Source organism: Pygocentrus nattereri, chromosome 2 (assembly GCF_015220715.1).
Source record: "Pygocentrus nattereri isolate fPygNat1 chromosome 2, fPygNat1.pri, whole genome shotgun sequence".
Classification (NCBI taxonomy): Eukaryota; Metazoa; Chordata; class Actinopteri; order Characiformes; family Serrasalmidae; genus Pygocentrus; species Pygocentrus nattereri.
The window spans coordinates 17,192,664-17,220,287 of record NC_051212.1 but is presented as its reverse complement, the minus strand read 5'-3'; the positions used below and the strand labels follow the sequence as shown (position 1 = coordinate 17,220,287).

Below are 27,624 nucleotides of genomic sequence, written 5' to 3'. Positions count from 1 at the left end.
GGCAATACAACCAAACAGGAAACACATTTTTCTCCTCCCAGGATTTCATTGAAGTATCTGCAAAACAAAATTGAAAATTACTGAGATAGCCTAATTATTCATTTCAGTCACACACAAAAAAACTATAGGGCCTATTGCACATCAGTTAGAAAAAAGTGAGGCTAAGGTAATTGCCCTGTAACACAACTAAAATCATTGGCACATGCTAGCACTGTGCATATGAGCAATGACACAAAATAAGCTTCACCAGTGAGAGAACAAGAGGTTACCTGCAGGGCTCCAACAATGCCTCCAGCTTCTGCAGCTTTTCCAGCTTGGCCTTTGTTGGCATGGCAACATTGGTTTTGTGTGGGGCTTTTACTTTTCAGCCCATGTGCAACCTGCCGTTTTTCTAATTCAGAGGTATTTGGTGGACTATGTTTGGCCCACCACCTTGCGACACTTAGAAAGCGCACAGTCAAATGCACTAGTAACAGTAACTAGTAACTGTGGCAGTACGTTGGATGCTGTGTGCACTGCATGGCAAATGTTTGAACAGTAGATGTCTCGTCACTGCTATCATATTCTTTGCACTATCAGTGCTTAGGATGCTCACTTTAATTTTGATGTTCCACTGCTTCGCCATATCCATAAAATGTTCGGCACAAGTGGCAGCATGATGCCTCTCCTGTTTTCATGACCGTTAAAGCATGTGAATGAAGGTGCCACTGTTCATCTATATAATGACCTATAATTCCAAGAAAGCTGTCGTTACCTAGTGATGTCCAATCACCCGTAAGAGCAATAGTGGCTCTGAGTTCCAAATCCTGAGCTACTGAGTTTTACCCTCTCCATTTCATATAGCTTGTGAACCCTGTTGACGATACTTGACCTCGAGGGTAACTCATGAGATGGGTCCTTGGAAGCAATCCTAATTATGTCGCGCAGACTCTTGTCCTCCACCATGTTAATTGGTCTGCATGCTGTGGCTATCCATTTAGCAATTGCTACCGTTAATTTGTTGGAGGTTGGCTGATCCATCGTCTGCCATCGTACATTGTCCAATGTTGTCTGTCATACATTGCCAGAGCTCAACCTGCTGCCAAATGTGTGCTTGGCCTGCATGTGGTATTTCAGGCTGGATGTACTCTGGTGATGGCTAAACTCAGCTTGACAACTGCAAACAGCCTTTGTTTTGTCAAGTGAGCCATCTGGCAAACTTTTGAAATGAAACTTCCCATTTAACAGACCTTTCTCCATCACTCACTTACTCCTCTGCTCTTAATGATAGTTAAACAACTATCATTAAACTATCGTTAAACAATTAAAGTGTCCAAAATAGCATAGGCCAACCTAGGGGAGTGAACAGGGGTGAACCTAGGGGTGTGTCTACTCTCCACATCCTCTGAGCTACTTCTCAATAAACAGAAGTACAGTATGAACTCCTGTTCACACACAACACCTGCAACTGTACAGACTCTGTCAGCAGATGATCTTATCAAACACCTAAATAAACTTTGTTTGTCTGTTTTATTCAACATCACCAGTAGTAAAGCGAAAAAAGTAAAATCATTGATTAATTCACTCAAAAAAGCAAATAAAGGGAACAGTAAAAAGCAGTACATCAGTACAAAAATACACACAATATATTAACAGAGTAAAAAATATTACATCAAAATGTTTATAAAACACTGTTAAAAGGTTCATAGCGATTTCAAAAAAAATATTTGATTGTATTTAAGTGAATTTTGGTGGACTACAGGGAGATGGCACTATAGTGAGCTACTGAAACTCAGCTCAGAAAGTACTGAAGCTGCTTTTTTCCTTACTGTTATTTCAGACTTACCGAACCTGATGTAGGTTCAGTAATCTGACTGGTGTAACCTGACTGCTTATCAAATGCAGATACTTGCTGGTGATAACATGCTCTATATTTAATATAAATTAATCAAATACTCTCTCTTGCTCAAAAGAATCTCCCTCATAGTGGACAAAATCTTTTCACATGAATATATAAAATGTACATCTTTATAAAGCAAATCACCACACTGGATAAACAACTTATTGCAGGACATCAGTCTAAATGCAACATTTGACCAATAAGCAGACGCTCACGGTTATAAAACACAAAAGAAGCTTTAGCTTGGGAGTCGGGCAGAGATATCGTCGTCAATACACAGACATGGGTCAGTTCCAAGGTAATCCACAAAACACAGAAGGCAAACATAACCAAGACAGGCAAAGCAGAGTCAAAAACATAGGCAAAAGGTCAAAAACCGAATACTAAAACAACCAGGCAACAGTACAAAAGGACAAGTCCAAAAAGCAACGTCAACGAGAAACAGGAGAAAAACACTAAGTCAAAAACACTGGAGATCAAACCTGAAATAATGCTCGGTAGATTAACTAGGAATGCAATACCCTGCAAAGTAACCTGTCTAAAGCCCGGGCTTAAATATTAACCTACACTAGTCACATGAGACAAGCACAAAGATGAACATCAGTATTCAGACGAACTTGAGCGGTGATTGGCCGCTGATGATCTTCCTGGAGTCTGGTGATGAGGCGGAACTCTCTGGAAAATGTAGTTCCTAGGCTGACTGGCTGAATACATGACACTAAATTGCTAAAATAATAGATGACATGAACATTTTTACTGGCTTTAAATACTTGAATGGCCACATTCTTAGCAAGCTATATTATATTATCATTTACATATTTTTTAATAGAACAACTAAAAGTTTCTATACCAAGACTTGCAGGTTGATGTTTCATCAGGTTTAGCCAGTTAAAAGCAGGACATGTGCAAAAAGAGCTATTATTTTTCTCATATCGTACTCCCACTGAAAATTAAATGTAATACCTAAATGTGATTTGTTGGTGGAATTATCTCTTAGTCAAACTGCTATTGCACATGTATACATATGATCAGCTTCTGGCTTGCGTTCTCTCACATCTTCAGTAATATACTGCTTTTGTTCTCACTCCTCTTGGACCTTTAAAAGAACATCACCATTTAGTATTTACTTTTCACACTTAGATACTTAATATATAATATTTTAACATATATTCCTTCCAGATTGTAAAGTAGTCCTGCAAAGTCAGTAAAGGACATTTAAAAGGCAGCTTTAAAGAATATTCTAAAATATACAGACCTTAAGACAACACACACAACCATCTGTTTGCTTGTCAAAACAAGTTATGATTTACTATATTGCAATATCTTCAATGTACATTTTAATCTAGTGCATCTATTGTACTGAAATTTCTCCTACCTGAAATTTATTCTTAAGTTTTCTGTTAAAACCATGTGTTGAATCAAGTCCAGTGACATCACCTGTAAGGAGAGCAAAAAAAAAGTTTTATTTATTTATTTTGAATTAGGACTCATTGAATACAGCCTGTCGTAAAGATATTTACAACTTAATTAATTATTAAGTTAGTTTGAAAAGCCAGTTTAATGTTTTCTCTTTGATTTTTTCTCTTTTTTCCTCAAAAGAACAAACTGCTACTCTACTACAAACAAACTAAAGCTTTTAAGATATAGTTATGAGGCTTAATTACACATCTTCTATAGGATGATTTCTTTAGTTATTTTTTATTAATTGCACAAATTCTGTGATTAATATTAGATATTAAACATTAACATTGATCATCATAATGTCATCTGCTCTACTCTACACTGTAGAGAAGAGCAGTTTATTCTTTTATTTATACCCCAGGTGTCGAACACAAGGCTGAAGGGCCAGACTTGGCCCGTGACACAATCCTATCTGGCCCTCAAAATATTTACATTTTTTTGATTAATATTAAAAGGTGCGCTGTACTACAGTCCCCAGCATACATGGCACAGTAATGTTCACTCGGACTCTCCTACCCGAACAGCAATTCTGCTCAATTAATCAAATAAGTCTTATTAAAAACAACTTCAGCCAATATAAACACTTAATGTTAGCTCAATTGAGCCCAAATATTAATGAAGTTGGAGTAGACTGAGCTCCTGAGGACATTATTCATGTAATTCATGTATTATTCATATGAAGTATTCATGTAATATTTATGTAAAGTCTGCTACAAGTGCCCAAATTTTATTGTTGAAGTTTTTGTGTTTTTAGAACAAACAATGGTCAGTTTTTAGCAAAATGTTTAAAAATGAAATAAAACATAGATGTTCTTTGGTCCATGGATTTGTTGAGATTTTTTAACATGGCCCATTTTGTGGTTGACTTTGAAACCCCCCATTTATACCACCAGCGTCCTATACACCCATCAACATCAACAAACTAAGTGCGTTACTGAATGATATTGGCGTATCATGTGTTTGCCTGATGTTGTTTTGTTTATCTCTGTATCTCCACATTTAACATGTTTTGTGAATCTTCAACAAACAAACATCACTCTGGCAAGAAAGATCCAGCTGTACATCCATCACACGTAAATGCAGTTCATACCCATGGAACGCTTTTACCTTTAATATGCCTTTTTTCATTCATCCAATCTTTCATTCAAAGAGTGCCCCAAAGAACTTGTCACTTCTTTTCTTCTTTTTGAGAAGAAAGAATTTTTTAAGACATTAGCAAAACTGTCCCACTGAAATACATCACAGAATTTTCAAAAACTGTAAAATGATCTGTCAGCAGAACTGATGATGTCATAATAGCGCCATCTTTCTCTCTCTCTCGATCTATTCTGATGTCTGAGTCTCAATGAGCTGGAGCTACGGATGTTAGCTTGATGAAGTTTTTTTTTCTTCAGAATTTTATTTCTTTCACTTCAGAACAAAATCTTGCTAGTCATTTTTAGCAAGTTTGATGTATTTTAATTTTAAAATAATGTTCACACAAAAAACATCAGCTATGACTTTATATCAGTACTATTTGCATACAAGCATCTACTTTGACTCATTTGTTTAGATGGCGTAGTAGATCAATACAGTACCAGTGATTTGTACGTCACTCAAAGACTCTCCTGTGCCTCATTACTCTACACCTCATCTTGTGCCACAGTGACTCCACAACACGATAAAATTTGACACATACATCAACTGAAGATCTTCTGTTGCTAAGCGTAGAGCACACACTAATAGTTCTATAATAACAGCAATTTCACAATGTCTGACATGATGAGATTCAGTTTGCCAGACATTTATAATATTATCTCTCTCATTCTGTATTTATCTTACCTTCGTTTGTGTTCTGCTTCACCTCTGAGTACACAGTGTCAGCATTCACACTTATCATCTCTAAAAGTAAGCAAGAAACCCAGAATTAGCTTCCGGAAAGAGCCAACACCAATCAATAAATACTGATTTTGGTCGGAATACCGAATGATTCTAATAATAAGATGACTGATAAAATGTTCAGAACCTGTCAATGAGGATTTGTTCATATTAAACACTGATTGATGTGACACTAGTTTAGACTTCATTTTGTTCTACCTTGTTTTTTCTTTAGTTTCTTCTTTGTTTTCAGTTCAATATCAGCATAAGTCACTTCTATGGATCCAGTGTCAGCATCTGTAGTAGCAAAGAATACAAACACATGCAGTTATAACCATCTCACTAATCTCTAATGTTCCGTCATAAACATCCCACAATGTCCACTTCCTTCCCACACAGAAACTCTGTTGCTCAGAGAGATTTCTCAACTCTAACATGCACAGACACTTCCTCTGTCTATACACAGACAGTTATAATTCAACATGTGATCTTTTAATATCATTTAGGCAGAGTTTGCAGAGTGACAGTGAACGCATTATCTGAGAGATACAGAGGGATAGAGGCAGAGTGCCTGCAGCTGTGAACAACTGAAGTAAATAGTCTGTGAATCTTGTTCTGAACTATCTTTCCCTGATACAGTAGAAAAAAATGGATGTAAAGTAACTCGTGTTTAGAATCATAGATGGATGAATGTATTGCAGACACATCATATCTGCTGATTTAGTTTATCTAATTCTACATTTAAAAAGCATCACAAATACCCAATCAGTGGAGTCAAACATGTTTAACATGATATAGTTACTTTTGCACCTCTTACCTGCTCTTTGAATAGTGTCATAAACATGGACATCTCCTACAGAAAAGAACAAGAACAGACAAATATTGAAATATTGGTTCTGTGTACTTTAAAATTAAAATCATAAACTAGCTTGTTGGTGAGAAAACACTTCTAAGTTGGTTTGTCCATCAGAAAAATTCAGTATATAAAGAATTGTTTATAAATGAGGACAAAATATATACAGTATTTCTTCTTACCAGCCTGCTCTCGCATGTATCCAGACTGAGAGTCCTCAGCTCCTGACTCTCTCCAGTTCTGAACTGACATCCGATTGATGTTCGCCAGATGTCCTGTAGAGGGATAAAGAGATTCATCATCTGATTTACACAGTAAAAAATGAAAAAGTGCAATATTATGAAATAATGTAAACAAGTTTTGTTTTGTGTTGCTAACCAATGTTTTAATCATGTACAAATGATCTGGATGAGTTTCAGACCTTTGTTAGCTCTGTAGCGACACAGCAGTATCAGTAAGATGATGAACAACACAGCAAAACCTACTCCTACAACTCCAACGTGATTAGGAGCAGATTCAGCAGCTGAACGTGTAGAGAAAACATTTGTTTATACCAAAATTAAAAATAATTATAAAATGTTTGAAACATGATTCATCATCTCCTTTAATCAGTTTTACAATAAACCAATCATGTTTTCACCTCTGACTGAGATCCAGCTCTGTGGAGACTCTCCTCTCTCTGGGTGTTTACAGTGGTAGAGACCTTCATCTGACTTTGAGACAGTACGGATGGTCGTCTCTCCTGTATTCTGAGTCTGGAGGAGTGATCCATTCCTATAGAACTCAGCTGGGAGGTTTGAGGGCTTTGGGTCACGATATAAACAGCGCAGAGTCAGAGGATCTCCCTCAGTCACAGGATGGACAGGACTGTCCAGAATCACAGCACCATCTGAAAAAGATAAAATATTGCACTTTATACACTGATCAATTACAACACTAATCATGTTAGTAAAATTAGCTTTACAGACCATATAGCTAACACAAAGATGCTCATTCTGTGGAAAAGTAAAGACTCATACAGTCTTCAAAGGCTGCAGAGTTTGTAGGTGTTTGGTTTAAATGCCGACATACAGTGTGTGATTCAAATCACACATCTTGTTCACACTAAGACAAAAATGTTCACACTCACAAAGTAGGAAAATCTCTTTGTCTCGCTGTGATGTGGGCTACAGAATTGTGGGCTCTGTCTATGGACAGTTTCTAATAAACAGCACTAACATTTAAGATTCTGCAGAAATCCTGAAGAGTAAGATGAAAAAATTCAGGTATTAAAAACCTCAAAAAAATCCTCCTCCACAATTTTCTTTCCTGTATAGTATTTAAAAAATGGCTATCACTTAGCATCTTACATCACCTTTGACAAGCTGGGGTGGCCCTTTTCACCTTATCTTTTGCAAACCAGTTGAATAACAACAACAAAAATAAAAAGAATAAAAAAAAGCGAATTGTTAGCCAGTTGGCTCATCATGATGCTAGATACTAATATTTCTACACTGTATAAAAAATAAATAATAAAAAATCCATTAAATTATAGAAAATATCCTGGCAGTTTATTATTGTTACTATGATTATTGTTATTTTACAGAGTGATGCTAGAAATTTTGTTAGCGGTGCTTGGTAAATAAATGAATAAATCATTTTCAACATAGACTCAGGCACCCTTTCAATTATTTTTTTTTCCTTTTGCCTTTAATGACTTCTGAATTGCAGCCCATTATCTATTATACCTCACAGATCAGTGTCAGCATGAACTGATTTTGCTACCACAAATGTCAACTCTTTTCCTCCATCTTCTAAGTTGACCTGTGTTCACCTGTGTAGGTGCAGTGGTTGTGACTGTATTTGTGGTTTGAATGTGACTTTGAGAAATCAGTTTGTCAGATCTGCTCAAACTGCAACCAACCAAAATTTCTGATGTCACAAATTAATCTGATTGTCTGACTTTTCAGTCGTGGCTAGTTTGTCATTAACTGGGCATCACTTCCCCCTCACACTGCACAGCAAACAACATCCAATAAAGCCTGATCCAAAAATATAGACAGATACGACAAAATCAGGCTCAAAAATTACACACTGTATTTGGGCTAAACTTGTGTGTCTTCAGTGCTCACGAGACAAAGCACAGCAGACGTCAGTGCTCTGCCTCATTAAACACACCAGATTCAACTCATTCGCTAATTAGCAAAGCTTTTGTGAATTCAGAGTGTTTGATGAGGGAAAACCCTCATCTCTGCAGAGCTGTGGCCTGAAAGGAACCCAGTTTACAAGGTTTGTTCTAACACAGTAAACACTTCATGTTCACTCACTGGTCACTGTGATGTTGACAGGACTGCTGCTCTCTCCAGATTCAGACTCACACCAGTACACTCCAGTGTGGGATGTGTTGAGGGAGCTGATGCTGCATGTAGATCCTGCAACTGATCCCCAGCCTGATGAACAATCTGACACCTTCTCACTGTGTGTGTATCGTCTCACTCTCCATCCAGTAGAGTCACTCTGTCCCTCACAGCTCAGTGAGAGAGAATCAGTAATAAAGTGTTCAGCTCTGCTGGGACTGACCATCAGAGAGACTGGAGGAGAAACACCTTAAACACCGAAATGATTAATTAGATGTTTTATTATGCTGTTTCATTCAGTCCAATACCACATTTATAATTATTCCTACTATGACAAAAAAAACGTATGAACAAATTTAATTAGTGACACTAATTTGGTGACAGTCTCTCATAGAAACACCTGTTTATCAGACTTTATGGACACAGCAGGTTTAGGACTGCAGAACCACAACTGATTTACAACCCCAATTCCAATGAAGTTGGACAAGACAAGATATTTAATGTTTAAACGGATAAACTTTATTGTTTTTTGCAAATATTCACTCATTTTGAATTTAATGCCTGCAACACGTTCCAAAGAAGTTGGGACAGGGGCAACAAAAGACTGGGAAAGCTCAAAAAACACCTGTTTGGAACATTCCACAGGTGAACAGGTTAATTGGAAACAGGTGAGTGTCATGATTGGGTATAAAGGAAGCATCCCTGAAAGGCTCAGTCAGTCACAAGCAAGGATGGGGCGAGGTTCACTACTTTGTGAACAACTGCATGAGCAAATAGTCCAACAGTTTAAGAACAACGTTTCTCAACATGCAATTGCAAGGAATTTGGGATGGAACATCATCTACAGTCCATAATATCATCAAAAGCGAGTCCACATTTCAAATTGGTTTTTGGAAATCATGGACGTCGTGTCCTCCAGGCCAAAGAGGAAAAGGACTGGGATTGGATTGTTATCAGCACAAAGTTCAAAAGCCAGCATCTCTGATGGTCTGGGGGTGTGTTTGTGCCCATGACATGGGTAACTTGCACATCTGTGAAGGCACCATTAATGCTGAAAGGTACATACAGGTTTTGGAGCAACATATGCTGCCATCCAAGCAACGTCTTTTTCAGGGACGTCCTGCTTATTTCAGCAAGACAATGCCAAGCCACATTCTGCACGTGTTACAACAGCGTGGCTTCGTAGTAAAAGAGTGCGGGTACTAGACTGGCCTGCCTGCAGTTCAGACCTGTCTCCCATTGAAAATGTGTGGCGCATTATGAAGCACAAAATACGACAACTGAGACCCCGGACTGTTGAGCAACTGACTTTGGACATCAAGCAAGAATGGGAAAGAATTCCACTTACAAAGCTTCAACAATTAGTGTCCTCAGTTCCCAAACGCTTATTGAGTGTTGTTAAAAGGAAAGGTGATGTAACACAGTGGTAAACACGCCCCTGTCCCAACTTCTTTGGAATCTGTTGCAGGCATCAAATTCAAAATGAGTGAATATTTGCAAAAAATAATAAAGTTTATTCGTTTTAAAATTAAATATCTTGTCTTTGTAGTGTATTCAATTGAATATAGGTTGAAAAGGATTTACAAATCATCGTATTCTGTTTTTATTTATGTTTTACACAACGTCCCAACTTCATTGGAATTAGGGTTGTATTATTAACACATGCACTTTTCTGCAAGGATGATGTTACACATAAAATGTTGAAAATTCATACTTCATTGTATCTGCAATATTTATAGACTGTAAATTCCTTTACACACCAGTAACATTTATCCAGAGTGCATCACTGTAATGGGTGTAGTAGACTGGGTTTCCTCTCCCAGCTCTGCACCAGTACTGTCCTCCATCAGAGACACTGACTGAGCTGATGGTGTAGGAGTGTGTTTCAGTCTTGGTCTCAGTCTCAGGGCTCTGTGTGTGTTTGGACCAGTAAAACCTCCATCCAGCAGACTGATCCAGCTTACAGTACAGAACCACTGGATTTCCTATCAGTGCAGCTCCTTTATGGCTTGATGTGAGTTCAGGTTTAGGTTTTTCTGCTGTTGGAGATGAAGCACGCAGTTCAGACCACAGTTCAGAGTCTTTACCACAGTAATTACTTACCTTTGACAGAGAGACCCACTCTGTTACTGTACTGTGAGGGTCTGTAATCTTAATTACATCATACTAATTCACCATTTGCAATGAGGGTATAAAATCTAGTACCTTTCACTGTGAGAGTGCTGTGTTGTGATGATGTTTAGTAACACTAATTTGGGATGGGAAGACGAATCTGTGATGAGAGCGCGACATGTACCGGTTAGGAAATGAGTGCAGTACACGGAGAGCGCATGCGTCAATAACAGTGCCTCCACACACACACGTGGAGATGTGTTAGCTCGCGAACGTATTCGAGGCTAATAGGACTTTCTTAAAACTAAACAGCTCCAGCAAGAACGTTCAGAGTCGTCCAGTCCAGATGGACTTTGTTTCAAAGCCACATTCCACGGCTCCGGTGTGGGAGTATTTTGGCTTTAAGCCAAATGAGCGTGGAGAACCCATCAATGTGAACGAGCCGGTATGACGACTTTGTTTCAAAACGGTGTCAACGAAGGCAATACAACTAACCTGAGGTCACATTTAAAGCACAACCATCCAGCCCAGTTTTCCCAGCTGAAAACAAAAACTTCAGCTGGAGAGGGGTCTTCCCGAGCTGGAGAGGGGTCTTCCCGTCAGGTGGCTATTACAGACGCCTTTGCTCGGCAGTGTAAATACAAACGCGATAGCGCAAAATGGCGCACACTCACAGATAGTGTAACTCGCTATATAGCCGAAGAGATGCTGCCGTTAAATCCGGTCGAAAAAGCAAACATTTATAAACTTTTTGTGAATTTGTGATTCGTATCACTGTGATTTATAGCATATACATATATGATCAGATAAGAGATACTCCAAGTACCTTTGTGTTATGTTCAGAGTTTAAAAAAGTTGAATTAATGTAAATGTTACTTTAATATTTATGTTGTTACTTAATGTTGCGATGCCATTCTTTTGCACTTTTTGTTAAAGAGTTTATTTTGTTATAAAGGTCTGTTTAATATTTTGTGCAATTTTCTCAGAATCCACAGAGCCCAAGTGTGGTTGTATTTTATTTGTTTTATTTATTTGGGATATTAAAATATTTTCATATTGGAAGCCAAATGTCTGTTCTTAATAATAAAAAAGTTCATTTCACGTTAAAATGGTGTAATTGTATTATTATGCTACTATATTATTATTGTGGCACATTGTCTTAAAGCTCCTTTGGGGAGCCCAGAAGCAAGAAAAAAGTCTATAATGACACTTTAAAATGACAATATTATCGTTTATCGCAATAATTTCTGGGACAATATATCGTTCTGAAAATTTTGTTATCGTGACAGGCCTATCTCCATCTGATTTGTCTCCATTCTTTTTTCTTTTTCACTTTGAATTGGAGTTTTTGATGCCAGTGTAACATACGAAATATGAAACGGGTAATGTTACCATGGCAAGGTACTATAAGTATGTGTATAGCTGGAAAGCAATGTTAAAAACACCCCACATAAGTTTATCTCCGATTAAACCTTCTCCTTCCTATAGACTGCTATGACCGCTGTTCTTGCCATTACTTTTAGAGAGTTACATAAATATTAAAACAGTGGTGATAATAATTAATGCATAAAAATAATGATCTGTTATCAGTGAGAATAAAGTCCCTCAGAAAGAAGGGGTAATAGGTTAATTAAAGCTACATGGCTAATGTTTACACCATGAAAGCTTTGCAACTTTTTACATTAAAAAGTGACTCTATAACTTTTCAAGGTAGACATCATTTTTAAAATAGAGAAGGCCAGTAAGACACATGTGATCTTATCATAAGTGTTACGTTTGTCATAACATCCCCGTTGCTTTGTTTCATTTGATGGTGGAAATATATTAACTTGAAATTATTATTTTGCTTAGTATATATGGCACATGCCTCTTCCCCAGCCCCGATGATGGCCAGCAAGAAGGCGGAGCCTGAACTCTGTGCGAGGACGAACCTCAGCAAGGACAGTTGGGAGAGAGCTGCAAGTAAGTGGGGGACGCCAGTAGAAGGACATCAGCTGATGACAATGATGATGGCCATGACTAGTACGAGAGCGGGAACTGAATCTCGATTTCCACCACCCTGGGCCCTTTCGACTCAGGTGCTCACGCTGACCTCAATAGACCACTGTGGGCATGCGTCATTTTGTGGTCCTCGTTACGCCCATATTAGGAACTCCGGGTCTAAGCTTCATTTCTATATGGCCACAAGAATAGGGTATTCAAAAAAATCACCCCTATCACACCCCATGTTAAATAAAAATATTTAGAATCCCATACGTTTTTCTACCAAATACAGGATTCTCAAAATTACAAGGTCATTAAAGAGCCTTAATGATAATATTGCTACATGAGAGCTAAAGCTACTGTACATCAATTTGATGTTACTAAGCTACACGAAACTAAGGCGGGCTGTGGCGATGCCCTGACGAGTTGTGCTACCTTATTGAAATGTACTGTAGCGCATAATTACAAGTATACCCCTAAAATAAATATAGATAAACTTCCTTATATCATACCTTTCGACCCTCCATGAGGCTGAAGTCAGCTTCTTTTCCACTGACTGCTTGTTTGAATTTTCTTGTGCCACCTTAAATTTGCAGCAGCTCAGAATGCAACTGCCATGCCATTTAAGGTGGAACTAAAAAAAAGTCAAACAAAAAGCTGGCGAATGTCCCAAAAAAGTGTCCAAAACAGCAATCAGGATATTTTGAGAGTCTAAATCAGCTGATCAGGGGGTCAGCAGTGATGTTAAGCTGAGTCTGTACTGAATTAGCCTGAGTGCAGGTACGTTTCTCCAGCCTGTCAAATCAAGCTATGTACAGATCAATCATGTTTCAGTGAGCATCAGATGAAGAAAAGACAACTGCAGGGAAACCTGCTGATTTTGTTCTGACTTCTTTTCATCTGCCCTCAGTCTGTACTTAGAAACATACACTGCGAAAACCTGCCAGTCAAATGATGTGAACTCAGTGCACAGTAGCTTTAGCAATATTAGCAATATTCATAATTCAATACTTTAATGACCTCGAAATTCAGAGGATGCAGTGATATTCAAGAGAAGCATGTTCACAGGACAAAATGTACCGGGTTCTGAACATTTTCATTAAAACCCTATTCATTCTGACCATAGAGAAATCAGGCTTAGACCCAGAGATCCTAATACAGACGTAAGAGCATGGCGCTGACTACAAAATGACCACATGACCACAGTGGTCTATGGGAGCCAGCTAAAGCTCATCTGCCTGGCTGCATGAACGCCTTTTAGAACAGGTGGAGAGCGAACAGGCAGAGAGAAGAGGGACGAGCAGCAGCAGCAAGAGAGTGAAGAGTTGAACAGCTTGGGTTAGAGAAAGTGCTGAAAAGTCTGTAGTTTAAAGCCACTGAAAAGTGGCCAGCATAGGTTTGTTTTGTTTTGGAAGTTTGGAGTGAAAATTAAAGTAAGATGACTGAGGCCAACCTGACCTTTGCCTCAAGTGTCCTCCTTGAGCCTGAGGTAGCGCATGATGTGCTATAGTATCGTTCCATGGTTTACAGTAACTGCTTTTGCTTTGACTTATTTTGAGCATTTTATTTTATGGAATGTCACCTTCAGGTTGTTGGCCAACACTAAACACACTGCATTTTTTTCAGAATGCTGTAAAAATGGTCAGTTGTGTTTGTGTGATTGTGTTTTGGTCTATTATATTTAATAGACTCTGTGCTAATGATTAATGATAATTAACATAACAGCTTGGCCGTCCATCCGTCCGTCCATTTCATATAATGAATAGAGAGTGAAAGGAGTCAGACGTGTACCTGTCACTGGGAGAGTCACTTCATTACTCCAGGTAGAGACTCTGAGGCCCAGTTTCCAATAACCATAACATTTGTATTTCAGATTGTGATGCCTGTTTATGTCTCTTATGACATAGTAGTTTTCATCAGAGGAGTGAAGTTTTCTGTCACCGCTGAACCAGTAGTACTTCCAGGCTGTTATTCTCTGTCCTGGGATTAAACATCTGAGTGTGACGGTCTCTCCACTGAATATTTGTGGTCCTTTAGGCCACACAGTCAGAACTGCCTTATACAGAGCTGAAACAATCAAGCAGTAAAAAACACATTTATCACTGTACAGAACTCAGATTCTTCATGAGACTCTATAAACACAACATTTCAGTTCAGTAATTAATTAAACAAGCAAACACAATATAAACATTTCACTATATATAAATCACCTTGAGAATGCTCAACTTGATCAAATGAGATCAGCACTAAAAAGCAGAAGAGAAACAGAGAAACATGATGTCAACACTGAAATTATTCCTTTCAAGAAAATGCATGAGAGCAGCTCATTTCAGACTATAAAGGAAGCATTAAGGATAAAAATGTGTTCACTTCATGAGACTGTATTTTAAAAGTAATTCTAAGAAAAGCACTAATCTTTCCCATCATGCAAACAGGCTGAGAATAAATGTATTTAATGTGTGATGTGGTTCACATGAAGTTTGATCTGCTGATCTGTAGCTGAATGATTTCATACATTTCATTTTGTTTTACTGCACATCAGAGGACTGAGACAACACCGTTAACCCACATCACTGACACTGAGCATCTGCTTACTGGGAGTAACAGAGCAGTTTGTGTTTCCTCTGTCAGCACAATTTGTGAATAACACCTTACAAGAAAAATCTGATTAGACCCTTTTTGTATGTGTGTTGTTTCTGTCCTTTGTGTTTTCTTGTTATACACTTTGTAAAACTTATAGTGATAGTTGTTATGACCCGGCAACAACCTAGGAGTATGATGAGGTCTTGGGTTCAAATCCTGGAAAAGCCACCAATTCAGTTATGACCAGGTCTAGGGTTAGGCCATAACAGAGAATGAGACTGGGCTCTCTCTCCAGACCTCCTGCCAGACCAGACACCGGACACCATGTAAACCAGAAAATGATTGATTTTCTTCAAAAGCTTAAACAAGTTGAGGTGATGGCTTCAGGGACAAGCATTTGCCAAAATTACAAACAAAAATACTATTGATGAAAAACCACCTAATCCTGAAAACAAAACTCCCTACCTTAAACAGGAGAAAAGGTAAACAAAACGGTACCATCCCCTACTTTTCCAGTGTTCACCGAGTTTCACAAAATCTAACAAAGTTTTCACACTTTCACACAAAGTGAAGTGAAAAGTGGTGTGAAGAGATGTTCTTCCAGGTTATGTCAAGATGGTGGATTAGTGACCTCATATACTGCTAGGTGCCCCCAAGTGGTCACTCATGTACCTGCACAATACAACAACAGAAAAACACACAAAATGGCTGCAAACAGATACACAGAAGGGTTATTACAATTGGGGGTCTTAACAATGGTGCCTCTCTCGTTTTCTGTATGAGGAACTGCCTGTTACACTTTATTTTAGCTCAGCTGCAGCTTCATCACTCTTATTATTCTCCATCTTGGCTACAAAAGGAACTGCATGCTTAGCTTTATGGATCAACTACAGTAGATGGAATGAAATGTCCTTAAAGCTGCAGCAGAACCTAACCCCCAACAGCAAACACAGTAATTCAAGTATATTTCAATTTATTTGTATATCAATCCATCATAAACAGAGCTGATAAGATGGACAATGAGTGTAGATATGAGGCAGGTGTTCCTAATAAAGTGCTCAGTGAGCGTCTATACATTTTAAAAATAGCTGTTATTTGTGATAGTTAGGAAGTATTGATTCAATTATAAAAACCATTCATAGCAGGAGAAAAAAGGAAGCATGATATGTTCATTCTGCAAAGTGATTATGGTCAGTAATTTTGTCTGACTGTTGTGTGGTAGCTCTGCCAGGCAGACTTTCATGGCAGGCCACTCCTGTGAACTGAATGCTGGACCAGGCTAATGTATGTAAACTAAACTTTAACTTGTAAGCAATAAAACTTTCATCTACATTATAAACTTCTTCTACAGACCCCAATTTTAACAACATAAGTTATCACTATTTTGTCTTTCTTTACACTGTATTATTAATGAAAACAGAGCTGATCAGATTATTTTCAATAATATTAATACAGCACCAACCCCAGTAATTGATGAACTTGTTATTCCTTGTACTTCGTTCACATATCTGCAAATATTTTATTATATCTTTTCAACACTATAGAAATGAAACTTGGATATAACTTAAAGTAGTCAGTGTATAGGTTGCATAGCGTATAGATTTACTGTCCTCTGAAAATAACTCAACAAACATTAATGTCTAAATAGCTGGAAACGCAAGTGAGCACACCTCTGTAAATACAAACTGGCATTAACAAGATGATAAAGTGATAATCTACATCACATATGTCAGGCTCCAGTCCTCTCAGGCCAAAACACTGCAGACTTCATCATCACTGTCTCATTAAACACATCTGATTCAGCTGATCGGCGAATTAATAAGACCTTTATGAACTGAATTCAGAGCTATAGATGAGGATAAACATTAATCCCTGCTGCACTTCGACCCAGAAGGTCCCCAATTCGACATGCCTGATGTACATTTTGGACAGGAGGCTCTTCAGAGTGATTTTTTGTGTTAAGAAAGAAAATCAAATATAATTAACCAAATGCAGTAGAAAAACACTAAAGAGGGAGAAAAGCAAAACATCTGTTGCTGCTCTCCAAAACTAACTTCATTTCTTTAGTCAGAACAGAGTGCTACACAGGCTCTGTGTAATGATACCGTTAATGTTAATAAAGACATTTACATTGTTTGGATCTTTACTGTTTTGCTACTAAGTATTTTTCTCAAAATGTAAAAGGATTATGTTCCTTATTCCTTTCTGAAAAAAGTTCTCATTACTTTACTTCTATGTTACTTTGTACCAAATGATCTCACTCCATCAGCAGAACATTTAAATTTTTGAAGCAAAAGTCTAAAAATAAGTCAAATAATCTGTCTGTATATTCAAATAATTTTACTTAAATTAATTATCATCATTATTATAATTAAAGTATGACTGAAAAAGTCTACAATATTTTGCATATTTCTTGCAACAATCTCAAAATCAGTATCAGTGGATATACTATATTTCCAAAAGTATTTGCTCGTCTGCCTTCACACAAATATGAACTCGAGTGACATCCTATTCTTAATCCATAGGGTTTAATATGATGTTGGCCCACCATTTGCAGCTAAAGCAGCTTCAATTCTTCTGGGAAGGCTTTCCACAAGGTTTAGGAGTGTGTTTATGGGAATTTTTGACCATTCTTCCAGAAGCACATTTGTGAGGTCAGACACTGATGTTGGACGAGAAGACCTGGCTTGCAGTCTCTGCTCTAATTCATCCCAACAGTGTTCTATCGGGTTGAGGTCAGAACTCTGTGCAGGCCAGCCAAGTTCTTTCACACCAAACTCACTCATCCATGTCTTTATGGACCTTGCTTTGTGCACTGGTGCACAGTCATGCTGGAACAGGAATGGGCCATTCCCAAACTGTTCCCACAAAGTTGGAAGCGTCAAATTGTCCAAAACCTCTTGGTCTGCTGAAGCATTAAGAGTTCCTTTCACTGGAACTCCTGAAAAACAACCCCACACCATAATCCCCCTTCCACCAAACTTTATACTTGGCACAATGCAGTCACACAAGTAGTGTTCTCACAGCAACCACCAAATCCAGACTTGTCCATCGGATCGCCAGATGGAGAAGTGTGATTCATCACTCCAGAGAACACGTCTCCACTGCTCTAGAGTCCAGTGGTGGCGCTTTACACCACTGCATTTGATGCTTTGCATTGCGCTTAGTGATGTAAGGCTTGGATACAGCTGCTCAGCCAAGGAAACCCATTCCATGAAGCTCTCTACGCTGTTCTTGAGCTAATCTGAAGGCCACATGAAGTTTGGAGGTCTGTAGTGATTGACTCTGCAGAAAGTTGATGACCTCTGCGCACTATGTGCCTCAACATCCGCTGACCCCCCGCTCTGTCATTTTACATGGCCTACCACATCGTGGCTGAGTTACTGTCATTCCCAATTGCTTCCAGTTTGTTATAATACCACTGACAGCTTAATGTGGAATATTCAGTAGCGAGGAAATTTCACAGGTGGTGTTCTATCACGATACCACGCTGGAAGTCACTGAGTACCTGAGGGCGACCCATTCTTTCACAAATGTTTGTAGAAGCAGTCTGCATGCCTAGCTTCGTTGCTTTATACACCTGTGGCCATGGAAGTGATTGGAACACCTGAATTCAATGATTTGGATGGGAGAGTGAATATTATAAAAAATACTATATTTTCGCAATATAGTGTATATAAATTAGATTTAAGATTAATTCACTTTAAACTGTTTGCAGTGTAAGTGTTAATGTTACTTAGGAGCTCAGCACCTCACCTAATTTAAAAATGTGCATCCAGGGAGCCTCATTGCTGGAATTTTGTCTGGAGCCCGGGAATCACTTAATCAATCCCACAATACTTTATTCCTAAATACAGCTGAATATAGTTTTTTCCTGCACTCCTGTATTTTAATGTGCAGCTCATATGTGCTCTTATGTGAGCCTACAGCTGACTGAGGACCCTCAGATTTATCTTAAGTAGTACAAAATGTAAAGATATATGTAAACAAATATATCTAGTGAGCTGATAGGAAATGCTTGAATGTTCATGCAGAAAGTTATACAGTTTAGATTGTTTTGTGATGTTCATTTCATGTCACACCATGCACTAAACATCACAATAGACAGATGCACTGCAGTTATCAAATATCTATTAATATAACATTACAGAATGAACTAGTTACTGAAACACAAAACACCGTCACGGTTGGAGTAACAAAACAATACAAAATACATTCAAACATGTATTTGTGGAATAACATACCAAAACAAACATAAGCTGTAGATGAAAATATAAAAGCAAATTAAATTACAACTATCAAAGGAAGAAGCTTCACCTTCCTCACTACAATATTCAGAGACAAGACTGCATAAAATGTGTGTCACTTTTCCAACATGCCTTGCAAATAACACCCAATTTCTTAAAAATCCAACATTTAAACTGCTGTGATGAGAATCTGGACCAGTTTCTCCCAGAATACAGTAGTTCACCTTTAAATCAACATCAGTTCTCTACTGTGTACACAATCACTCCCAGCCTCATCACTCAGATTAAATATTAACTTCACACAGCAGCTCTCACTCTGCTGAAGACATAAAGTGAACATTTACTCACAGAGTATCACAGAGAGTGACCTGAACTCCATACCGTCCCCGTAATGACTGACTGACTGAGCAATGCTCTGTGTTCAACACTCATCACTTCGTGAGAAAGAGAGGGGGGGGGTGTGTATATGTAGATTGTTTAACTTATCTTTTACTGTACAGTCCTGCTCCTTCGTCTTTTCAGGAAAAGTGGCGGCGCTTTACACCACTGCATTTGATGCTTTGCATTGTGCTTAGTGATGTAAGGCTTGGATACAGCTGCTCAGCCAAGTAAACCCATTCCATGAAGCTCTCTACACTGTTCATTAGCTAATCTGAAGTCTGAGGTCTGTAGTGATTGACTCTGCAGAAAGTTGATGACCTCTGCGCACTAAGTAGGGGGGAGGGGGGGGGTGTATATGTAGATTGTTTAACTTATCTTTTACTGTACAGTCCTGCTCCTTCCTCTTTTCAGGAAAAGCCCACCACCCTCCCACCACCACATTCACATAAAGAGGGATAGAAATGATCAGATTCAGCATGAAATCTTTTTCTCCTGTTGAAAGCAACAAAAGATTTACACATTCAGAAGATTTACATTAATGACAGAGCAGAACACAAAACTGCAGTCTCAGAATGAGAGATCAGCTTTAGAAAGAAGAACTGGTCAAAGAGAGAAAATAGACTCATCAGTCAAGTTAAAGCTGTGGTGTAAAATTAGATGCAAACAGTCTGTGTTTAGATCTCAAGTGTTCATGAGTTCATGAAGCAGCAGGAGATGTTGCTGTTCTCTGGTTAATAAATAAAGAATATAAACATTTCATGTAAAGATCTCACGATCTCTAAACCTTATAAAGCAGTTGGTAATTAACTCATTAATAATTTATTATGCAGACAAAAAAACCATCATTTACAAAACATCATTGGTGAAGATGTAAATAAAGTCATTCGGAGCGGTGATGTAAAATGTGCTGCTCTAGAGAACCTCACACAGTCTGAATTATTCACTGTGGTGTTCAAATGAACCAGACATCTGACATATCTAAAGCCTGTAAAATAGATCTCACAGAAATTTATTACACAAAATTATTACATTATGATAGTTTTGAAAAAAAAAAAACACGACACATTCAACATTGCATATAAAAATTCAAAATAATAAATTACATTATTTGCATCGTGTTTATTGAATTGCACAAAATATTCAGCAAAAATTCCCCTTTAATTCAATTTAGTTGAGTAAGAATGAGTTAAACAGCTGCTAGATTGAAAAAGCTTAATAAGAGAGTTATAGGGCTTTATAATGTTCCGTGTTCTGAAGTACAGATAGAAGATAAAAAGAACTGATCTCCACTTTAACACCTCCTTCTCTGTCAACCCCTCAGAGCTGAACTAGAGCAGAAGCCAAACCAAACACTCATTTCCGATACACACACACCCACTCTCAGAACTATATTAGGAACACCTCCTTGTTTCTACAGTTGTCCGTTTTCTATTTGGGTGCACTTTGTAGCTCTACAATAACAGGCTGCAGTCCATGCGTTTGTCTACACATTTTGTTGGCCCACTTTTACCCTGTTCTTCACTGATCAGGACCACCACAGAGCAGGTACTATTTGGGTGGTGGATCATTCTCAGCACTGCAGTGACGCTGATGTGGTGGTGGTGTGTCAGTGTGTGTTGTGCTGCTACGAGTGGATCAGACACAGCAGTGCTGCTGGAGTTTTTAAACACCTCAGTGTCACTACTGTACTGAAAATAGGGGCCAAAAATATCCATCCAACAGCATCCTGTGACTGGATCACTGATGAAGGACTAGAGCAGAGGTCACTAATAGGCTGACGGCAGACTGAGTGTGATCCCAGATGCTGTCCTTTGCGGACCTGAACCTGTAACTGATAAACTATGGATAATTATTTAATTTCGACAAGGTGGTCCTCTTTTAATCGACATAACTTTTCCAGCCTTTACAGTACGGCTTTAGCTGCCCGGGAGACTCGCAGACCTATCGCATTCATTGTAAATGTCACACATGATGCGACTTAGCCAATCAGACCTGTGAATTACGATGAGCACTGAGATTCCAGTGAGTGACGCACACAGGGGAGGGATGAAGTGAAAAACAGCAGTCAGAGAAGAAAGTGAGTCAGAGAGGAGTTATTTTACATGGTGTGATCTAAGAAGAGAAAACTGACAATAAATATTCTTGAAATATAACTGAACTGTACTTTATTTGAGTTGACATTCAGTTGTTGACTACATAAGGTGTTGATATACTTACTAGGCTACTTCAGTAAACAGTATATGGCAATGAATCATGATGCAAGTTAAATATTATGTTTTGGATTTTTGCTTGAGGATATTTTCCCCAACTGGACCTGGAATTTTAATTCAAGACCCCTGGACTATAGGTGGACCAACAAAGACTATGTAACAAAGCAACAGATGACCTGTCAACTTTATATCTACAAGGTGGTCCCACAAGGTACATGTGTCTAATAGAGTGGACAACCAGTGGCATAGCAAACACTGGCTAAAACTTTACATCAAGCTGAGTGTTTACCTAACTTATCAACAACCCGAAGTTAGGGGCCTTTTGGCTCCAGCGAGTCTGGAGTTAAAGAGTGTAAATCGATTTAACACTCCCAACTCCAAACTCACTCCAATTTACTACTGAATCAAGGACCAGAACCCTTCTCTCCCTCAACCAAGGGGGCAACACAACACCTCTCTGGAATTTGGCCATGGCTCTCCAAGTATTGTGGACAACTCTCTAAGTAACAAAGTACATTTCTAGGGTATATTTGTTAGAACTCCTTTTAACTAAACGAGACATACCAAGAATGAAACGGATACAACAATCTGGACCAAAACTTAAACTTCCTAAATTCCCTGAGGATCTCAATCATGGACCCTCAGCACCCCACGAGGGATGAAAATGAGAATTACCTCAACACCACCATAGGGACTGTTGCTCACAAAGAACCTCAGGAAGCTCATTTAAGTTTCAAGTTAAATGTCAAGTGGAATATATAAAAAATACACAAAATATGGAGAAAATACACAAAATATAGAGACAATATACATTTTAAAGTGGCTTAAGTGACTGTATTATTGGTCTTTACATTGGCTTAGTGTTAAGGTATTATCCAGAACCTGGATAATGAAATTTGCGGATGACACCACAATCATAGGCAATATCACCATCAATAATGAAGGACCGTACAGAGAGGAAGTCAAGCTCCTCACAGAGTGGTGTGCTGCCAACAACCTCTCCCTCAACGTCAGCAAAACCAAAGAACTGATTGTTGACTTCAGCAGGGGAAGTAGAGAGCAAGCCACCAACGCCTTCACTTCCTCAGAAGGTTAAAAAAAAAGTCAACCTGCCACAACAGCTCCTCTGCAACTTCTACAGAGCCACAGTGGAGAGCATCTTGACCAGCTGCACCACCGTCTGGTACGGCAGCACCACTGCTGCTGAACGCAAGGCCCTGCAGAGGATGGTCAAAACTGCTCAACACATCCTCCCACCCATAGAGGACATATATGACAACCAATGTGAGAGGAAAGCCACCAACATATCCTCGGACCCCACACATCCCAGCTACCCCTTGTTCCATCCGCTGCCACCCGGAAAGAGGTACCAGAACATCTGAACCAGAACCACCAGGTTCAAGAACAGTTTCTATCCCCGAGCTGTCAAACTGGCCACAGTGGCAGCATCGACCTGAGCTTAACAATAACACTACAGTCTGTTAATGATCAGCCTGATCACCCAGCGCACTACACACTGAGCTCCACCAGCTCAGAGGACTGTATGTTGTGCACTTCATCTCTGACTAGCCTTATTTCTAGTATATTTATATATTTATACTGTAACTGTTTATTTAAGATGTTACCTGAACATTATGCTGCTACTCTGTACCTGCACTGTACACTTTATATACAGATCACTGTTTACATTCACCAGCACATTTCTGTCCATATACCTGATACACTTGAATATCTGACTATGCATGAACTGTCTATATGTCCAATAAACCTATAACACTTGCCTATGCACATCTTGTCTACATTCGACACCTGTACCTACTGACTATGCACATTTTGTCTGTCTTTTACTGACAAAATGTTTACTATGCATCTTTTATTACTGCACTGGAAAAGTAGCCTGATGGTGTTTCGTTATACTGTATTGTATAATGACAAAGTTGAATTGAATTATTGTCCATATCACCACTGCTATGATATAATAAAAATCATCATCATGCAGACAAAGTGACAGAGTGAAAATGGTAGTTGGGGAAGGACCCACAGCTTTACAGCTTGTTCAGAAGCCTGACAGCCTGTGGGTAGAAACTGGGTTGTTCTAGCCTGGATGCTGCGGAATCTCCTGGTGAACAGGCAGTGTGCTGGGTGACGCTGTCTGAACGGATCTTTTTGATCTTCCTGAGGCAGCGGGACTGGTAGGCTTTTAAGGGCCTTGTAGTCGCAGGCGTTGCAGCTGCTGTACAAAACAGTGATGCAGCCCACGAGGATGCTCTCTATTGTGCATCTGTAGACATTGGTGAGGATCTGAGGAGGCAGGAGGCGGGTAGTCTACGATCATCTCCTTTGTTTTGCTGATGTTGAGACAGAGATTGTTGTCATAGCACCACTCTGACAGAGCGCTGACCTCGTCTCTGTAGGCTGTTTCATCCCCAACAGCGATGAGGCCTAGGATGGTGGTGTCATCAGCAAACTTGATGTTAGACGTGTGTTTGGCTACACAGTCATGTGTATACAGGGAGTACAGGAGGGGGCTGTGCACACATCCCTCAGAGTCCGTGTGGAATAGAAGCCGTTACCAACTTTCACCACCTGGGGTCTGCTCATCAGGAAGTCCAGTGTCCAGTTGCAGACATGAGTTCAAACCCAAGTCTGTGAGCTTAGGAATGAGTTTGGCAGGGATGATTGGGTGGAATGCTGAGCTGTAATCTATGAACAGCATTCGTACGTGTTCTTTCTGTCCAGGTGTGTAAGAGCAGTGTGTATTGTTAGTGCAATGGCATCACCTCTGGAAATGTTGGAGCGGTATGCAAATTGGCAATGGTCCATGGTGGCTGGGAGTGTCGACCAGCCACTTGAAGCATTTCATAACTTGATGTCAGTGCAACAGCGCAGTAGTCATTCAGACAGGTGACAGACGATGAGGACCGGAACAACTGTGGTTTCCTTAAAGCACTTGGGAATCACAGACAGTCTTAAGGAGAGGTTGAAGACGTCAGTGAAAGGGAAAGGGCCTGCATAATATGCTGGCGCGCCTGCCCCTCTTGCACTTCCTCCTGCTCCACCAGCGTGTGCGTTTGTGTTAAAGTCCATTTTGAGCGATGATCGGTTCATAAGTATTATGTATTCATTAGGTTTAGTGACGGTGAGAGGACGCTGGTGTGGTCTGTCCGCCGCTTCTCACCTGAGATTTAACTATTTTTATTACTACTTTTATTAAGTGTCTAATTTTGTCGTTTAGTTGTTTTTATTTTTTAAGAGTTTATCTTTAGTCAGTTTTATCTTTGTTCAAAGTGCTTGTACCTTTCTCTGGAGCAGCATTTTGATCCGAGCTGGACAACTGTGCTTACCATGACGATCAACTCTACTGCTGTCCAGCTGTTAAAACTCAACACTCACTCCACTCCATCATGTATATCGACAAAAACAACTTGGACTTCTTCGCCGACCTCGTTATATTCACAGAAGCCGTGGGAGGAAGTTTAAACTTCTTCAGTCAAGTCAAGCTATTCCGTCTCAACAATGGTCAACTCTGCGTGTCGTCGCACAACGTACACGTCATCAGAACACTACTGCTCTGTGAACTAGTAGTTGGAGTTTCCATGACTACAGCTGTCACTGAGCAAACTGGAAAACGGAGTGGATTTCAACGTACTCCGACCACTACAGAGGCACATTTCTCCATCTGCCATTAAAGTGGAATTGTTCAACGTACAATCACTTTCAAATAAATCATGTCTGATTCAGGATCACATCTCTGATAGAGGCTTAGACTTGATGTGTCTTACAGAAACATGGCATCGACCAGAGGCTTTCTCTGTTTTAAATGAGGCTTGTCCTTCTGGCTATTCATATTTACAGAAAGCCCATAGCACAGGTCGCGGTGGTGGCCTGATTGTCATCTACCGCAGTGATTTGAAGCTGTCGCCGCTGGCCCTGCCTCACCTGTCCTCCTGTGAATGCATGGCATTTAAGTATAATTCTACGTCACCTGTGACGTTTCTTCTCATCTATTGACCACCTAAATCTTTCATACCTGAGATTTCAAACGTTCTTTCTATTTTCTGTCTAACATCAGCAAATATTACCATATTAGGCAATATTAACATCCATGTAAACACCTCCTCCTGCCGTTCTGCTGCTGAATTTCTTCAGCTATTGTATTGTTTCAACCTTAGCCAGTTTATTGATGTTCCCAAACATGTTAGGGTACATACTCTAGACTCTAGGTCATCATTGGCTTTTCTGTTGTTACTAATCTGTCTGTGTATGACCTGGGTGCATCTGACCACAAGGTTGTGTCCATGGAAATACCACAATCAGTGTCTTTCACACAGTCAAAGCAGGAAATTAGTTTCAGGAACCTGAAAAATATTAACCAAGAGTCTATGATAAAGGACTTACAACATCTGCTTCAAGCAAATCCATCTTCAGCCAATGATGCAGTGGACTTGTATAACAGAACCTTAAGCAGTGTTCTGGATTGTCAAGTGGTCACTTTCTCTCGATTTCTCTCAAAGCATTTCATAACTAGATGTCAGTGCAATAATGATCCTGAAAACGATTTGTGCAAAAACACAAAGAAACGATGCAATAAAACAAACGGTACAGTTCACCCAGAGCTCTCACCAGTGCAAACCGGGACCACATGTTAAAGAATCCAGGTAATGTTTGTCTGTAACACCTGAATATCACCCAATGTGTGAAGAAATACAATGCACAACAAAAGAAAAGGAACAAAAGAAAAAGAAAACCACATTCAGGATACATATTGGTCGCTAGTCTAAACTCATTACAATTAAATTTGTCTTGGTCTGTTATCGAAGTTATACACTACGTATTTCGAGCACTTAATAGTAGAAAAAGATACAGGTTTAAGGTAACACACAACAATAAGACTAATAAAACAAGTAGTATTGCTCCCAGATTATATAAATGATGGTAATCAAGCAGACAACGCAACAAGTTTCTTTGGGTTCTTTATAAGCACATGTCCTTACAGTGGTGGTGTGTTGTGGCTCCATATCTACATTGTAGCCTGCAGCTGGATTCCAGGCAGGGATTGATGGGCTGACTGGCATGCCTTATGGAGCAAGGGGGCTGATAACCTCCCACAAGGTCCAGACTCGGTCCCACAGTAACTTTAGTTTAAGCTGTAGACTTGTTAGACAACTTGATCCTGTTTTATGACTTTTGCCTTAGATTTTGTGGAGCCAAAGCTTTTAGTTTGGATAACATGGAGAGTTCTTGTAAACAGCAGTGATTTTGGTTCAACCAGATGGTGGTGCTCAGTACAACAGCCACAAATTCTGTCAAACTGTTTAAGCTTTTACTGTCCTCACCAAGAAAAAAAAAGCAGTGGAATTTTTGTATTTTTATTTGTTTGGGGCAATAACAACAATTGGTATATTTTTTAATATTCACATCTACCAAATATTCAATGACACTGTGCTCACAGATGCAATTCCAAAAAACTGGGATTGCATGGAATGCCAATAGAAATAGAAAGCAGGAAATAAATTGTGTCTCACCTGGATTAAATTTAAAAACAGCACAAAACATCACATTTGATGTTTTACTTAATGAACACTCGTTTTTTGGTAAATATACACTAATTTCAAATATGACACGTATCTTTTCTCCAAAAATATTGGGCACAGAAGCAAGTTTACTACTATTACATCACCTTTCCTTTAAATAGCACTTGAACATTCAGAGGCTGAAGACA

At 39.1% G+C, this 27,624-nt stretch overlaps 1 protein-coding gene across 1 annotated transcript; it reads right to left on the bottom strand.

The window, feature by feature from the left end:
• Positions 1-1,596: 1,596 nt before the first annotated feature.
• LOC108440283 (Fc receptor-like protein 5) lies at positions 1,597-19,693 on the bottom strand. Its single transcript, XM_037535055.1, has 13 exons — positions 19,660-19,693; positions 14,692-14,727; positions 14,273-14,548; positions 10,147-10,425; positions 8,357-8,635; positions 6,691-6,939; positions 6,472-6,573; positions 6,233-6,325; positions 6,015-6,050; positions 5,417-5,494; positions 5,162-5,221; positions 3,255-3,316; positions 1,597-2,975 (listed from the first exon to the last, which is right to left on the bottom strand). The coding sequence occupies exons 1-13, from the start codon at positions 19,688-19,690 to the stop codon at positions 2,961-2,963; spliced, it is 1,596 nt and encodes a 531-aa protein (XP_037390952.1). The 5' UTR covers positions 19,691-19,693; the 3' UTR covers positions 1,597-2,960.
• Between the last annotated feature and the right edge of the window lie 7,931 nt (positions 19,694-27,624).